The sequence below is a fragment of the Gigantopelta aegis genome, chromosome 8, assembly GCF_016097555.1.
Source record: "Gigantopelta aegis isolate Gae_Host chromosome 8, Gae_host_genome, whole genome shotgun sequence".
Taxonomy (NCBI): domain Eukaryota; kingdom Metazoa; phylum Mollusca; class Gastropoda; order Neomphalida; family Peltospiridae; genus Gigantopelta; species Gigantopelta aegis.
The window spans coordinates 38,022,155-38,039,550 of NC_054706.1; the positions used below are offsets into that span (position 1 = coordinate 38,022,155).

Consider the following 17,396-nt stretch of genomic DNA (forward strand, 5'->3'; position numbering starts at 1 on the left):
GTTACTAGTCTGAGCGCTCTTACAACTTGTTTCTCGTCGTATAACCCACCTGAGTGCACCCATCTAAGTCGGGAGTTGGGTAAATTACAACGCAATCGTCGACTTGGCTAACTTTCTAGTGGCAATTGGTAGTCGGAGCCTAGCATTACGTGTAAACATTAGGACGACTAGAAACTCATTGGATATACAAACACTGATGTGGTAAACATGAACCTATATTTAGTATGCAATTTTAGTCATTCAAAGATTTTATTAGTTGGAAACATCTTATAAAAGGGGTGGGGGACATTTGTAGATCCTCCCTAACAACCAGGGGGCGCCGCTGACCTGGGGCCATATCTGTAAATGCTTGTAATGGGTCAAGGTATATATGTGCCAAGTTTTATGCTTTTAACCAAAAGTGTACTTTTTGTTTTGTCAGCCGCCCCACTGTTACAAAGGTAGAAAAAACTATTCTTTTGGCGTATTGGCCAATATAATTTTAGTGTTACTAACTATAGGTGTTATTTGATGTATTATATACACACAATAGCCATTATATTGATTGTTCAGAATCTCGAACTGCATTGGCCAACCCTTTCTTTGATTCCCCCCCCCCCCCCCATCCCAGCCCGTATCCCACGACTGGTATATGCTGTTAATAAAGAAAAGGGCTACGTCCACAAGTTGTGTAAATGTTTGATTAACATGATGAAATATTAGGTCAAAATTTAGATTTTGCAAAATTGTATCAGTTATAAAAATCATTACTTTGCTATCGCTTTGACACTATTTTCCTAGTGTTATTACCTTAATTCATAATAACTTAACTTGACTTTAATCTTTTAACATGCTCCTATACCACAGAGGTTTCAAGCATGTCTATCCCGGGGCCCGTCTCTGGAGGCCAGGGGCCGGCTCCGGGACAGAAAATTTACGGGACAATTTTTAGTTTTAAACCAAAATATAATAGGGGAATTTAAGTTTTTTGTTTGCGCAATTCGAAATTAATAATAATATAAAAATCCAAATAAAACTAAATTAATAACATTTTTGGCGCTTAATTTAAGAGCGGGCAGCCAAAAAGAAAATAAACATAAAATTTATATTTAATCTTAGCCCTTGGTGAGGTAAAGAGGTTAAGGTAGGAGGTTAGGCCAAGGCCACAGGAAGTTATTTAGTGGTTGGGAGAAAGGGAGGGACACCAGGCCTATTGGGAACCACGGTGTGACCCGCCAGGAGCGGGTAAGGGGAACAGGGCAACCCCCCGGACATACCCTGACACTCCCCACGGCCAAAACCGCCTACGCTTAAGCGCCTAACCTTTAATTCATAATAAAATAGTTTTGAATAGTTGTTTGTTTGTTGTTGTTTTAGGCCCACTGTATACAGTGGTAATTGTAATACACTATATTCTGTTTTCAGAGCAAAAGAAAGGTGGTACTCAACTTAAACTTATATTTATATTCAACGACGAAGGTCATGCACTCTTTAAACCGATGAGGTACGTATATGGTATCCTGTAGATTGTACAGTGTAAACAAAAGCAGTAATTTTCAACAAGTCGCTTCTCTTTGATCAACCTGACTTGTAAAACAGCATAAATGACGTAATAATATAATAAACTATTTAACTAAATATATTCCAAGTTGCATTAACGGAACAAAATGGGGCTATAGTATTTTTCTCTGTTAAATAATCCAAAGGAAAAATGTACACTATTAGGCCTATTGATATGCTACGTTGGAGCAAAAACGACAACCCACGATACCCAAGTGATAATTTTCTTTTCTTTGGGACTACGTAATTGGTCAGTTCTGTGGTTTTAGATGGAAAAGTCTACTTGATCAATAGTTTTACAGAACTATTTACAGTAATAAACCATGTCCATTACAATTTTAGGGGCGACAGGTAATATTCCACAATACCGGTATGTATTTTTTGTGTCTAGACAGCGTCAATTAATTGACTCGTCCGGTTACCAATCAAATACACACCTGCCAATCAGGAATCACAGGTAGAAGCAACTAACAGCATAAACCAATTAACTAAGAAAACACTCCGTGTATCATTTCAGTACGTAGGTTAATGCATGGGCAAAACATTGTTTCGACTTGTTGTGTAGCCACTTTGACAATGGTATTTTAATTTGTATTGAAAAATAATATATATAGTGCTGGATATACTTATTTCTGGCTTACTGGGATGTGTATTATTACAGAACATTGCAATGTATGACTATTTATCATCCCGCAAAAACCAGGTAGATTGTGTTTCTCTAGTTCTAAGGCTCATTCCTGACGTTACGCGTTAAGTATTACGTAACCACCAGCTCGCCAGAGGGCGTACTCACTGAGATGGTACAAAATAGCTGCGCCCGTTATATATAATAGTTGTCACATTTAACCGTTTTATTAATTAACTATACGATTATACGTGTTGATATTAAGCAATAATGTGCATTATATATCGTTGAATATGCATACCAGGCCAAATGCCTTAATTGTCCTCTCCTTTAATAAACAATTGTTTTGATATGTTAAAACACGTTTCGGTGTTAAAGTAGTTGTAAATGTGAATATAAAACATTTTAAATTAAAACGGCTTTGTAAATAGTTTTTTTTTTAGAACATTGATCTGTCGTCAAAATGCCTTATAAATATGGACTTATGTTTTCTCATACCAAAAAAATTAATTCAATAATATTAAGAGTTTTATTTTGTTTTCCTCAGATTTTCACGAGAAACAGAAACCCTGATAAACCATTTTTATTTCTCTGACTTCGAAAGACATACAGCGGAAATAGCTGCCTTTCACCTTGACAGGTAAATTGTACATTACATTCACATTTATATACTGTAAAGTAAATTAGGATAGGACATTCTATTTGTGTTCACTTATACACTTACGATTTAGTCACGTCTCAGGCTCGCGTGCAGGAAATTGTGGGCCCATTTCCAGCCAGTGCACAACGAGTGGTATATCAAAGGCAGTGGTATGTGCTATCCTGTCTGTGGGATGGTACATATAAAAGATCCCTTGCTACTAATGGAAAAATGTAGCCGGTTTCCTCTCAAGACTATATGTCAAAATAACAAAAATGTTTGACATCCAATAACCGATGACTAATAAATCAATGTGTTCTAGTGGCGTTAAATAAAACAAACTTCATATAGATATATATATATATATGTGTGTGTGTGTGTGTGTGTGTGTGTGTGTGTGTGTGTGTCATAGTTCTATAGCTACACATACGTATATGATTATATAAAGTCTGTAATAAAGTTGAACTATTTATGCCTTCTGATGACACAGACAACATTGACACAGACAAATGTATATAACGACATCTTTTAATTCAGACTGCTGGGGTTCTACAGAATTCCACCGACTGCAGGTCGAGTAGTGAACATAACTCATGATATCAAGAGACTGGCAACTAATAAGTTAGCCAAAACATTCTTCATATCCCCAGGTATGTCTTGCATGTTCTTGCAGTACTTTGATGTAATCTCCAGCTATAAATATATCACTAAGTGTTGTACCATCCAAAAACATGAGAAAATGTAAAAGGCCGAATTTACAAAGCATTTCTTAAACGTATGTGTTTAAGTGTTGTAAATATATACTAACCAACACAAAACAAGCAAATATGAAATTTGTTTTTATTTGTAGAACATTATCCACTTTGACTTACGTTAGTTTTTGTATCTATTAAAATGATCAATTTCCAATATATATTATTGTTATATACATGTATGTATGTTTCCAAACATAATCATTCTTTGTGTGGGTGATAATTTAAGATATTTCCAAGATACAAGGTATATCAAGAACAAAATGTTTATCTACTTTTGCACTAAATAAATATATTTCGTTAAGCTGTTTAACCCTCCATTGATTCGAGAATCAGTATAGGCTTAAATGCCAATTGTGTACCTGTTACATGTTAGTTACATTATTGATTTGTAATAATTCTCGTTGTTACAATGTTTATTTGTTTGTGTCGCCATAGTTCTACAGCTACACATATGTATATGAATATTTAAATTATGTAATCAAGCTAAACTAATTATGCCTTCTGATGACACAGGCAACGGTAGAAATGATATACCATAAAGGCAAATAAATTAAAGAAACATTGCTAACAAGTTACTTATTTATTTTAACCATTATTCTCAAGATCTCAATATATATATATATATATATATATATATATATATATATATATATATATATATGTATGTATGTATGTATGTATGTATGTATGTATGTATATATATATATATATATATATATATATATATATATATATATATATATATATATATATATATATATATATAATAACATTTAAATAGAGAATACTACATGAGTGTCAGTTAGATACCATTTATCTTACAACGGACAAAAGCAAGTTGGATACGTTTTTAAACAACGAGTTGTAAGATAAATGGTATCTAACGGACACGAATGTTGTATTCTATTTCTTACATATCCTGAAAAAACCCCACTTTTAAAATGCCTTTCCAACGAAAACCTATTTACGGCCCTTGCCTTTATAGTTGACCTGTCGTGATTGCTTGCTCTCAAAAATGACTGAAATCATTAAAAGTATCACCCGCACAAGAATGAATATGTTTGGAAACGTACATACATGTATATAACAATAATATATATTGGACATTGATCATTTTAATAGATAGCAAGCAATCACAGATAAGTCAATTTCAGGTTATCGTGTACGTAGTGATCGATTTGACCGTTCGTTTTTTTATTGGATGCTATGGCACTGGTGACCTTGTTATAACCTAGTTGCAGCCAGTCCTATGTCTTTAAAATGTTAACGCGCGTATAATTGTTAACAAGTATGTGTTATTAAAAATAACGAATGATGATCTCACCAGCGGGTGTGTAAGAATTAGCTTATTGAGTAGGGTTGTTATGAATCGTACATACGGTAAACCAATCCCGTGCTTATAAAAGATGAAAATCCAGACTTCAAAGTTTAGCAAAGTATCCAGATGTTATTTGTCACACCCAGGTTAAATCAAAATATGGGAATCTGACTAAAATGTTTAATTTCAATTTCCGCTGTGTTACCTTTGTTGAGACATTTTGGGTTGAGCACCAGCCCGGGACATCTTGGGCAACTGGGACATTTTGGATTTCAACATACCTTCCAACCAGAATTAGAAATATAAGGAACTGCAGAGAGTACAAAATCTGTGTCATACCGTGATATTAATATAATTATATGTTAAAAACGATACTGACTACAAAGCTTTGTGATAAAAAAAAATCATATATGAATGCAATTTTCCAACAGACACGGATCCCTCTGTTTCAAACAATATTCCTTCTGCTCTAACTTTTGGATATCTACGCTCCGAAACGTCTGCGATACTTTAGAGCATGTTTATTATAAGCTAATTTTAAACAATGTCATATCATTCTGGTAAAGAAGTTGTTTTATCAGAATGACTGAATTGAAGGACTCCTGAAATCTTTCAATTTTTTTCATGATAGACATTAAAAAATCAGTTCCGGTATCACACATCTCCGACTGATGCAACACCTTTTCTTTACTTTTTGTTGAAACGGATTTGACAACTAAAAGCTCTGCTTTACAGATGGGGAAGGATATACTCATATTTCGCGAACATCTGCTATCATCACTGTTTTCAGTGATTTTGTTTAGAGAAAGCAATTACGAGTGTGCAAGACACGGCCTTGGCTACGACAACTGTTTTTAAATATATAATTATTGTAAAATATCTATGCTAATCTCTACAATCCCGTGAAAGATATGTTTAAACTAGATCTGGTGAGTTATTATAGAGTTTCTGTCTAAATTAGTAAGATAACGAGCGCCGACAACATATGTAACGGCGCTTATACGTGTCTTGTAAATGTTCTCATTAGTAGCAAACAAAATAGATACCTTTACAACAGCCAACACAACAGGCTAAATACAATGTTTTGAATACTTTCTGCAAAATATGGATATAATTATATAATTCTAAGAAAGTTCCACCATTGACACGAGTTAAAGAAAAAACTCAGCTGTGCACCGACATCTTGATGTCATCAGTTTTTGCAGAACTTTACGATGATACAAAAAGCGAAGAAGAAAAATGAGATATTCATGAATTATTTTTGTAGTATCAATTGAGTTGATATGCAGTCGGTCACAGACATTTTCAAAGGTAAGTCTCTGTTCTTTATTTACATTTAAATCTTGTATAGTATTATAAATTATATTATTTTTATGTATTAGTTCACATACGGTCAGATTTGTTAATATTTTCAAATTGCTCAAGATGTTTGCATAAATAAATAATAACTCAGTTAAGTGCAATTTATTTTGGTTTTTATATCCAATAAAAGTTCAAGCACGCTGTCCCAGGCAGATTATTATTATTATTATTATTATTATTATTTAACCATTTAGGATAGGCCATCCACATTACTTTTCTTACCGTCGCGCGCCATTCTTCGATATCCTTTAGGTATACTCGTTGATCTAGGTCATTATATCCTACTACTGGTTTAAAACCCAGAAGCGGGACACTAGTTCACCATTTTGTATTACTAAGTATTAAATATAGCGACAGACTATTGTGTTAAATGAAGGCTATTGGCGATAACCATTTTGTATTACTAAGTATTAAAACATGGCGACAGACTAATGTGTTAAATCAAGGTAATGGTTGATAACTATTTTGTATAACTAAGTATTAAAACATAGCAATTGACGATAACCATTTTGTATTACTAAGTATTAAAACATGGCGACAGACTAGTGTGTTAAATGAAGGTAATGGATGATAACCATTTTGTATTACTAAGTATTAAAACATGGCGACAGACTAGTGTGTTAAATGAAGGTAATGGATGATAACCATTTTGTATTACTAAGTATTAAAACATGGCGACAGACTAGTGTGTTAAATGAAGGCAATTGACGATAACCATTTTGTATTACTAAGTATTAAAACATGGCGACAGACTAGTGTGTTAAATGAAGGCAATGGACGATAACCATTTTGTATTACTAAGTATTAAAACATGGCGACAGACTAGTGTGTTAAATGAAGGTAATGGATGATAACCATTTTGTATTACTAAGTATTAAAACATGGCGACAGACTAGTGTGTTAAATGAAGGTAATGGATGATAACCATTTTGTATTACTAAGTATTAAAACATAGCGACAGACTAATGTGTTAAATGAAGGCAATTGACGATAACCATTTTGTATTACTAAGTATTAAAACATGGCGACAGACTAATGTGTTAAATGAAGGCAATGGACAATATAACTATTTTGTATAACTAAGTATTAAAACATAGCGACAGACTAATGTGTTAAATGAAGGCAATTGATGATAACTATTTTGTATTACTAAGTATTAAAACATGGCGACAGACTAATGTGTTAAATGAAGGCAATTGACGATAACCGTTGATAGCGATAACTCGCGAACTGATTATAACACTGTTGTGTTTGAATTTAAATGATGTTACAATATTGTGAGGTGAGATTACCCCTTTAACAGCATAATAATTAGATAAGCAACATTACCACAGGCAACATTATTTCATGTGATTATTTAAAGTTTAAATATTTTAAATTATACATTTAGAAATAAAATTAATAAGTATATAAATAAATACATAAATACTAGTACCGTAAATAAATAAATAAATAAATTAATTAATTAATTAAAACAAAAGACAAAAAGGCATAATGAATTTGTTTTTAAATGATTTGACATAAAAAAAAAGTCTTAAATTTTAATTTTACAATCTGGCCTGGAATGTATGGAAATGCACCATAAACGATTCAGGACGCCATGCAATACTACGAATATTCTATGGTTTTAGGTAAAAACAGCTACAATGTCTTCGCATTATGACCATTCATCACCAAGATAATATAGTCATTTCTTTGATAAAAAGCACTCCCCGTTTCTTTCGTGTTATTATTATTTTTTAAAAATTTAAATTTATTATATTATTATTATTATTTTATTTATTTATTTATTTATTTATTATTATTATTATTATTATTATTATTATTATTATTATTATTATTATCTGACATTCTTCAAAATGAAATAAATCTGGTTTGTTGTTCTTTGAGTGGAATATGCTTTTAACCTGTACACAGCATTCTGCGCATGTATTCTGTTGCCGGCACATTGGCCTATTCTTGGCATCGTTGTAAGATGTTTGATGACATTTTTATGCTTATAAACCCAGTTACTTATACTCGTTTCAGCTGGAAGCTGTTGGCGCCAATTCGGGGGATGAGAGGTCCTTAACTTGTGTGTACTCATATCTTAGTGACGTTTCCCGTGTGTTTACCAGCATGGACTTATTGAATTTACATTTGTTCCTCCTCACAGATTGTCATGGAGACACATATTCTAAAAAAAAAAAATAATAAAAAAAATGCCTGCTTGAACAAAAATGTTTTGTTATTTGATTCAATGTCACCAGAGTTGGTATTATGTGCAGATAATACTGTTATTTGTTGTGTTTTTTTTTGTCTCTTTAATGTTCTATGTAATTCCATATTGTGTGTTAAGTTGTTATTGTAAACGATGCTTGCCAGTTTGTTTTATTTTCATGTGGGTTATAATTTCATTCTATTTTCAAACTGTTTCAAGACGTCTGTATTTCAAAATCCTTTTTACCTTTTTATGTTTTTGTTTTTGAAGAATGGTAATTTGTTAGTAATTTTTTTCATGGTCTTTATTAGAAAATACAAATGTATAAATTGTGCGCAACTGATCTCAAATGTTAGATGTCTTGGGGATCATTTAAAATCAGTTTCAAACGTTCTTTTTCCTGGCAAGTATTTTTATGGTAAACACGATTAGTAACCTACAGAAGGTACATAAATATGATTAGTCCGTTACCGGTCCAACCGGAAGGGACTATAGGTTTCATCACCGTCCTTCTGTCTCTCTGTCTGTCTGTCCGTCCGTCAGTCTGTCCCACATCTATAGTTTTTCGGATTTTTTTTCACAATGCTTAAAGATATTGAACTGACATTTTGTACATAGCTTTATCATATATTGCTACAGATCAAGTTTTACTTCCGTCGCGATTTACTAGTTTTTTGACATAGTTATGACCCTTGAAATTGTAAGATATGAAAATCTGTTTTCGGGGCTGTGGTTTGCAATGCCTCAAGATATTAATCTGTTACATCAAGTTTACCTTTCATGGCGATTTACCTATTTTTCCACATAGTTATAGCCCTTAAACTTAGGATATGTGTTGTTTTAGCAGTACTCTCAAACTGCCGGTTGAACTCTGCATATTTTATTGTTTGATGCAAGTGTGAAATCTTGTATGTACTGATCAAGTATGAAATCTTGTGTTTCCTGATCAAGTGTTAAATCTTGTGTATCCATGATCAGAGCCTTTCTTGATTAACTATTCATTTATTGTAATATTAACGCGGCGAAGATGCAAGTATATATTTTTTCATACTGTGTGGTTCAGGTTATGATAACTAAATTTCTGCAGTTTTATTTCAGTTCACTTTTTTCAAAGATTTATTGTTTCAAAAATGTTTTACTTTTTCCCCCACCGTCAAGTTAAAATAACATTATTTACGAAAATTACTTTCGTTAAGCCTCTCCTGTTCAAAGATTGTTTTGTTTAACGACACCACTAGAGCACATTGATTAATTAACCATCGGCTATTGGATGTCAAACCTTTGGTAATTCTGACACATATTTATCAGGAAACCCGCTACATTTTTTCTAATGCAGCAAGGGACCATTTATATGCACTTTTCCACAGACATACCAGTTTTGACCATTTGTAATGCACTGGTTGGAACGAGAAAATCCCCAATTAGTTGAATGGATCTACCGAGGTGGTTCGATCCTGCGACACAAGCACCCCAAGCGAGCATTCAACCGACTGAGCTAAATCCCGCCTCTCCCATTCAAAGACTAATGTTCCACCAACGGGGATCGATCCTAGACCGACCTCGCATCTGGCGAGCGCTTTACCACTTTACCCGCCCCTCTCCCCAAAATTAATTGTGAAGTGTAAGTCATATTGTTGGAGCAGGGAAGTCTTATTAATTTCCAGTTGTATATTTAAACAGAATATTTTGTGGTAAGCTGATAATGCCTTGGTCACAAATGGTCTGCGGCGTGTTGGCGGCGGCCGTAAGTCTCCAAAATTGCCGTTAGGCGATCTCAAGGTTTTTTGCTTGTCGCAGGGGCATCGCAATATCGCATATCGCAAGGCCGTAGGCCGCAACCCCGCCGCATATAGTATCGCAAGGTCACTGTACGGTGGCCGTGAGGTGACCTGGTCACCTCTCGGTTTTTACCCTGTCTGGTGTGCCTAGAAAATCGTACGGCAGCCGCAACAACCGCGAGGCCTCCTTACTGTCACCTCACGGTGGTCTTGCGGCCTTTGTGAGATGGCCGTACGATGTTCTAAATATCGTACGGCGGCCGTGCAGTGACTTTAGGGCTGCCGTACGTAGAGTTGGCGGCCGCCGTACGATCATCTTTCTAAAGAGGTATATATTGCCTGCTGTGACACTAGCCAGATCGTCAAGATGGCCTTGCGATTACTTTCTGATCGCCGTGAGGGCGCCTCGCGGTTTGTTAACTAGCGCCTTGCGGTCTCCTCACGCTTTTTGATTTCATGACTTTTACGACCTCGTAACATTTGTGAACACTGCTTCCGCAGCCCGCAAAGCCGTTCAATTGGTAAAAATTCCTTCTACAAACCGCAGACCGCAGAACCGTGCGGCGGCAGCATCATATGTGACCGAGGCATAACCGGAATTTTATTGGTTTGATACGAACTGCACATCTATGTAGATATTAGAAGATACCTTTTGAAAAAGAGTTTTTATTTTTCTTGCAGCTAACAACATTTGCTTTCATGGCACTTGTTCGTATTACTGTGATACTAACCACGCGATATGTGGGAATCCGGATACGATTGAAGGATCCTTTGCTGCATTCCTTCCGCCTTCCAGGATAGTTCCTCGGCAAACTTGGCGGAACCCTTGGAGCCGCTCCTATAGCAAACACCGCAAAGCATACTGGGAAGTGTATGACGACCTGTGCGAAAAGATTAGATACAAACCACTTTACAGCAGTGGCCGTAGATTGCTTGACATCATGGATATGCATATATTTGACTTTCTGACAGGTAAATCACGTTCTGATTCCATTATTTATTATTCATACCTTTGAATGCATATTTTTAAAAACTTTTTGACAGGTAAATCACATTCTGGTACTATTACTTGTTATTAATACCTTTGGAAGGACATGTTTTATTTAACGACGCACCGCACTCAACACATTTTATTTACGCTTATATAACGTCGGACATATGGTTAAGGACCACATAGATATTGAGAGAGTTAACCCGCTGTCACCACTTAATGGGCTACTCTTTTCGATTAGCAGCAAGGGATCTTTTATATGGACCATCCCACAGACAGAATAGCACATACCACGGCCTTTGATATACCAGTCGTGGTGCACTGGCTGGAGCGAGAAATAGCCCAATGGGCCCACCGACGGGGATCGAGCCAAGACTGACCGCGCATCAAACGAAGCCCGTCCCTCATACCTTTGGATGCATATTTTTTACTTTTTGACAGGTAAATCACATTCTGGTACTATTACTTATTATTCATACCTTTGGATGCATATTTTTTACTTTTTGACAGGTAAATCACATTCTGGTACTATTACTTATTATTCATACCTTTGGATGCATATTTTTTACTTTTTGACAGCTAAATCACATTCTGGTACTATTCATACATTTCATACATTTAGAACAAAAACGCCGTAACACAATGATTCAATAAACTTTAGTCTACTTATTTGTTGTATTCAATAACTGTTATCTCTGGCCTTTTTACATTACAATTGTTTTCTAACCGAAGGTTCATGTACGCCTCCCGAGTCATATTCCCATAGGCATCAAAGTAAAACCCTTCGGATTTCAAATGTATATATGGGTACAAAACAGCTAGCTACGTGCCTGCAGTATACTAGTATAAAACACTACTTTTCAACCTACTGCAACAGGTCGGGTGGCGTTGTGGACTTGTCATCGGATTCAAAATATAACCTGCTGGCGACACATAGGCTACGTCAAACAAATAGCAGCAAGGCATGACAACACGTACCACGCATGTCTGTAGATGGGATCACAATCTCTAGTGGAGGGGATACAGTCTCTAGTTGGGGGAGGGCAGATTTTTATCTTTATTTATATAGAGTTTGATATAAAAAAAAAAAAAACCAGCCTACGTTTTCGTCCTCGAGTGGCTTCGAGGTGGGTTCCTACGTGCTTCCCACGGCCTTTTGTGTTGTAGTGCTGATACTATACAACAGTGGTACTATATGTTCTCAGATGATTCAAATGTTTATATTTTATTATATTTTTTTAAAGGCAATTTGGATCGACACCATTATGAAACCATAGAGGTCTATGGTAACAACACATTTCTTCTTCATTTTGACAATGGAAGAGGGTATGTACATCTGAATTAGGTGAATACGTTGTTGAAGTAAATATGTCCCAATAAGACTTTCAGAAAGTTAATCACACCCGTGACTTCAAGTTCTATGTACCGTATCTGGAGAAGGTTTATACCTAACATGTATTTTGTGACGTTATTATTTACCCCTTAACCATATGTCTGACGCCATATGACCGTAAATAAAATGTGTTGAGTGCGTCGTTAAATAAAACATTTCCTCCTCTTATTATTTACCAATAGGTTTGAAGTAAGTTCCAATTCATCAACGTGTTCACTTTACTCAAAATGGTTTTGGAAAAATTCAGGTAATTTAGTTCGTCTGAAGTTGAAATAGGAAATCGTTAACAAGCGTCACGGAACTATGATGTAGGTGCACAAAATAGATTTCTTAACACTTTAGTATGGTTTGATTACGGTTGTTCTGTATTATTTTTATATTCACAGTTCCTGGGCTTAGTACATCGACGACGCAATCGTCGTCCTACTGTAGTTTACTGCGCTTATGATGCTTGTAAACGACAGGTTTTTTTGGACTAAACTTGAAGCTGGTAGACCAGTTAAGCATTGACAATCTTCCGCTGTAACATAGGACCAAATCGCCAAATGCTCTGCATTGTAAACCTGTCCAGCTATTCAACTTTAAAAAGTCGGACATTTAAAAAATAAATCACCTGATACAAACTGTGGCTTTTTACACCATATACTGAAGTAAGCGTAATTGTCTCTTTGGTCTTTGAACCAAAGAAAGACAGGCATTACTATTATTTATTCTGCCATTTCTACTTTTCTATTTCCAATTAAGGGTCAAACACGTAGTTCTGGGAAGACAATTTAGCTATCCAGGATTGTTATTTGTTTACTCATATTTGAGTTAACTGCAAAACATAAGCGTACGGGGCGGGGGAAGCGGGGGTGAGGGGGGGGGGGGGGGGGGGGGTAACTGCCCTTATAGTGCTGGATTAAATTCTCAAATTCGAGCAAAAACGATAGAGCTATTCGGGCAAAATATGCTAACCTGATACCTTTTCATCATGTATTTCTATCATTCTACTTACAAAATTAGTTGTAATCCATGTAAAAATGTGTAGTGATTCGTTTGCAACCCTATATAACTGTTTAGCAGTAATGCTAATATGAATAAATGTTGTTATCCTGATTCGGACATTTTCGTTTAATTCGGGCAAAAACCAGCCTGCCCCGTTACAAAAATGGGAGCCCATACGTCTAAAGACACAGTTTTAGAACAACAGATATGAAATGGCATATTTAAACTGTCTTTCTTAAATCATCTTCATAACACTATGGAAATTCATGTTCATTATCTCTCAACATGCTTCTGTTTATAGTGGCACAGGTATAATTAATTATGAATTCTGTTTAATTAGAGTTTCAGGTTCATCTGTCTGGTAATTAATTAAACCAATTTTCACTTTCTTACAAAGGTTTGGACGACAGATGCACGACGAGATGTCCATTTTGGCTCCCATAACGCAATGCTGCTTAATTCGACATTCCACGTTTGTGAAACTGGGCAAACTGTACAGTGGTCCTGATAAACTGAGCGACATGATGAGGACGTCTTTGTCAGCAGACGACCTAACACCAATTCTTACCGACCTCCATCTTAAAGCGTTGGACAGGAGAGTTAACAAGATACTCGTAGTGATTGTCGGCTGTTTGCAAACCAAGAACTACACTGATGTCATTGTGGATGACCATCTGTAGACGTTTTCATGCTGTTTGTCACTTGTCCTATTGTATTATGGTGCTGTATGGTGTCGTGTGGTGGTGTGTGTATCACAGTATAATGTGTTTTCATGTTTTCATGTATGGATAATGTGTATAGACGTATGTGTCCGTCCGTCCGTCCGTGCGTGTATGAATGTGAATAACGAATACGATGCCCAGGGAATATTTGACGTAATTTGTGGAATGCCTGCTATATAATTATTCTTGTTAAACACCCATAGCAAACCACGCATAGATTAGAAGGCATTATGACGTTTGTTCCGAAAATAGAATGGGAGTTGCGAGGCCCAATTCTTATTTTTGAAGAAACGTCTTAATGCCTTCTTATTCATATCTCTATTTAGACGACATACCATTTGTGCATTGCCTCACATGGGCGAATCAACGAACATGACATTGTTACACAAGTTGCAGACTACAGGTTTTTGCGGGCCAATCGTGTTGTGTATTTTTTTATCACGTGTCTCATCATTAAGAATGGCTTCTCGGTTGGTTCTTCTCGATTAATACGCTCAGAATGCAAGTCTAATTGGCTGAAATGATTGGGCAACAATACGTTGCTTTCTAAATTTACCCACAATGTTGTGAAGAGCACTACGATTGAAAAGTGTAAATTCGGGCAGCATGACTCATCGCCTACCCTCCGAAATAACCTGTGCCATTGTTTTAGCATTAATTATAATTTATATTTATCATTTATTCCCAACTCCATCATGTCCAAAATCATGTCCGAATACAAAATATGAATGATTACAGTTTAAAACAAATACACTTACATTAAGAATGATTAAACCTTATAATATATAGTCAGTTATTGTTTCATAGTTCATCATCATTTTGATTAAAACCGAGCAAAGTCAAACTAGTATTAGCCAAAAGTCGAAAGTTTTTTTCTTTCTTTCTTTTGCTTTCCCCCCACTCTCGTACATGTACACGTGTTTTTCCCCGAATCGTTCAGTTCACATAACGGTTACTAAATTCCCTTCATCATGAAAGATAAATAGATTATGACATAGTTTCTTAGACTAAAGGTACCCGCCGGTAATAAAACACTTTTGATGTCGTATGTAAGATGTATGTTTATAATCAGACCACTATTGTCCAGAAGACATGTCGACTGAATGGTACAATCTTATATAATATCGGCCTCTGGTTAGTTCCGTGGACAACACTATTCGACTGTAAAGCCAGTTCAATAGGCACCTGGTTAGTTCCATGGACAACCCTATTCAACTCTGTAAAGCCTGATCAATCGGTCTCTGGTTAGTCTCGTGGAGAACACTATTCGACTCTATAAAGCCTGTTCAATTGGCCTCTGGTTAGTTCCGTCGACAAAACCATTCAACTGTAAAGCCTGTTCAATCAACCTCTGGTTAGTTCCGTCGACAAAACCATTCGACTGTAAAGCCTGTTCAATCAACCTCTGATTAGTTCCGTCGACAACGCAATTCGACTGTAAAGCCTGTTCAATCGGCCTCTGGTTAGTTCCGTGGACAACACCATTCGACCGTAAAGCCTGTTCAATCAACCTCTGGTTAGTTCCGTGAACAACGCTATTCGACTGTAAAGCCTGTTCAATCAACCTCTGGTTAGTTCCGTGGACAACGCTATTCGACTGTAAAGCCTGTTCAATCAACCTCTGGTTAGTTCCGTGGACAACACCATTCGACTGTAAAGCCTGTTCAGTCAGCCTCTGGTTAGTTCCGTGAACAACGCGATTCGACTGTAAAGCCTGTTCAATCAGCCTCTGGTTAGTTCCGTGAACAACGCTATTCGACTGTAAAACCTGTTCAATCGGCCTCTGGTTAGTTCAGAACAGAACAGAACAGAACTTTATTACACTCAGGCCGTTATGTAACGGCGTAAGAGGAACATACATATTCTGATTTTGACAAGATGGTTAACAGGAGGATACAAATAATAGGAATACATTGCTTGGTACATATATGAATACAAATACAAATACATAACATTACATTACATTATAAAAATATGTGTATTAATAATATAAATACATGATATTACATTATAGAGATATGTGTATTAACCATATAGATGCATTCTGCGATGTAACAAAGTAGAGGTATATTGTAAAATATAATTATTCATAAAATTTCAGTTACAACTGTGTACTTTATAATTATTGGTATTACAATATATAGGTATAAATAAAATAAAATAAATAATAATAATAATAAAAATTAAATTTTAATAAAATAACAATAAGACATAAAATAATGTAATACGATTTAAAATATATCAAGTATAGTTCTATGTTGACCTTTAGTTTCATTAATTGGTTAATGTATGGTAATTTTGGTTGTTGTTGGGTATTGTTGTTGTTATGGGCGTTTAAATACTTGAAAAATTATATTCATGAATTTGGCTAATGTTTTTTAGTGTGCTTATTCTGTTACTGCTCATAAGTTCTCTAAATTTATATATATTTGGTCGTATATAATAATATGGACGTTAACATTCTTTCCGGGTATTGTTGAAAAAACTACATACAAATAAATAATGAAATTCGTCTTCTATGTCGTTTTCATCACAAATAGTACAAAGTCTATCTTCTAATAGAACTGTATTCCAACGTCCAGTCTCAACAGGTAAATAATGGTTAGAAGTCCTAAATTTTATCATAACAGTCCATAACATTCCGTGGACAACGCTATTCGACGCTGTAAAGCCTGTTCCCCATAAAATCAGCAACATGCTGCAAAACGCCGCAGCTCGATGCAGTAATGAAACGAATGTATTGCCGAGCTGTCTTGTTGAGACATATATATATATATATATATATATATATATATATATATATATATATATGTATATATATATAGTGTATATTATTTTTATAATGAGTTTTATGGTGTGTAATGTTTGTTAAGATAGCTGTGTATGAACTATATCATCGCCGGTGTCACCGGTATTGTTTTCTGTGAAATGCTTTAACAATATTGCTAATTTATAAATGTAAATCAAATTAACAAATTTCTACATTTGCTACATTGTTGTTATTTTCTCATCATGTGCTCGCATTTGTTTTCTTTTTAAAATGTTCAGTCGGATAAGGGTAGTTCACATAACGTGTTTCACTTGCA

The 17,396-nt window shown here is 35.3% G+C and overlaps 1 protein-coding gene across 1 annotated transcript in view; it reads left to right on the forward strand.

The window, feature by feature from the left end:
- The window catches only part of LOC121380126 (extracellular serine/threonine protein kinase FAM20C-like), a 31,219-nt gene extending 13,922 nt beyond the window's left edge, over positions 1 to 17,297 (forward strand). The window contains exons 4-9 of the mRNA XM_041508907.1: positions 1,405 to 1,483; positions 2,712 to 2,804; positions 3,342 to 3,454; positions 10,899 to 11,189; positions 12,453 to 12,534; positions 13,986 to 17,297. Coding sequence (XP_041364841.1) covers positions 1,405 to 1,483; positions 2,712 to 2,804; positions 3,342 to 3,454; positions 10,899 to 11,189; positions 12,453 to 12,534; positions 13,986 to 14,268 — 941 coding nt within the window. The 3' untranslated portion in view covers positions 14,269 to 17,297. The remainder of the gene's footprint in view (positions 1 to 1,404; positions 1,484 to 2,711; positions 2,805 to 3,341; positions 3,455 to 10,898; positions 11,190 to 12,452; positions 12,535 to 13,985) is intronic.
- Positions 17,298 to 17,396: the final 99 nt, after the last annotated feature.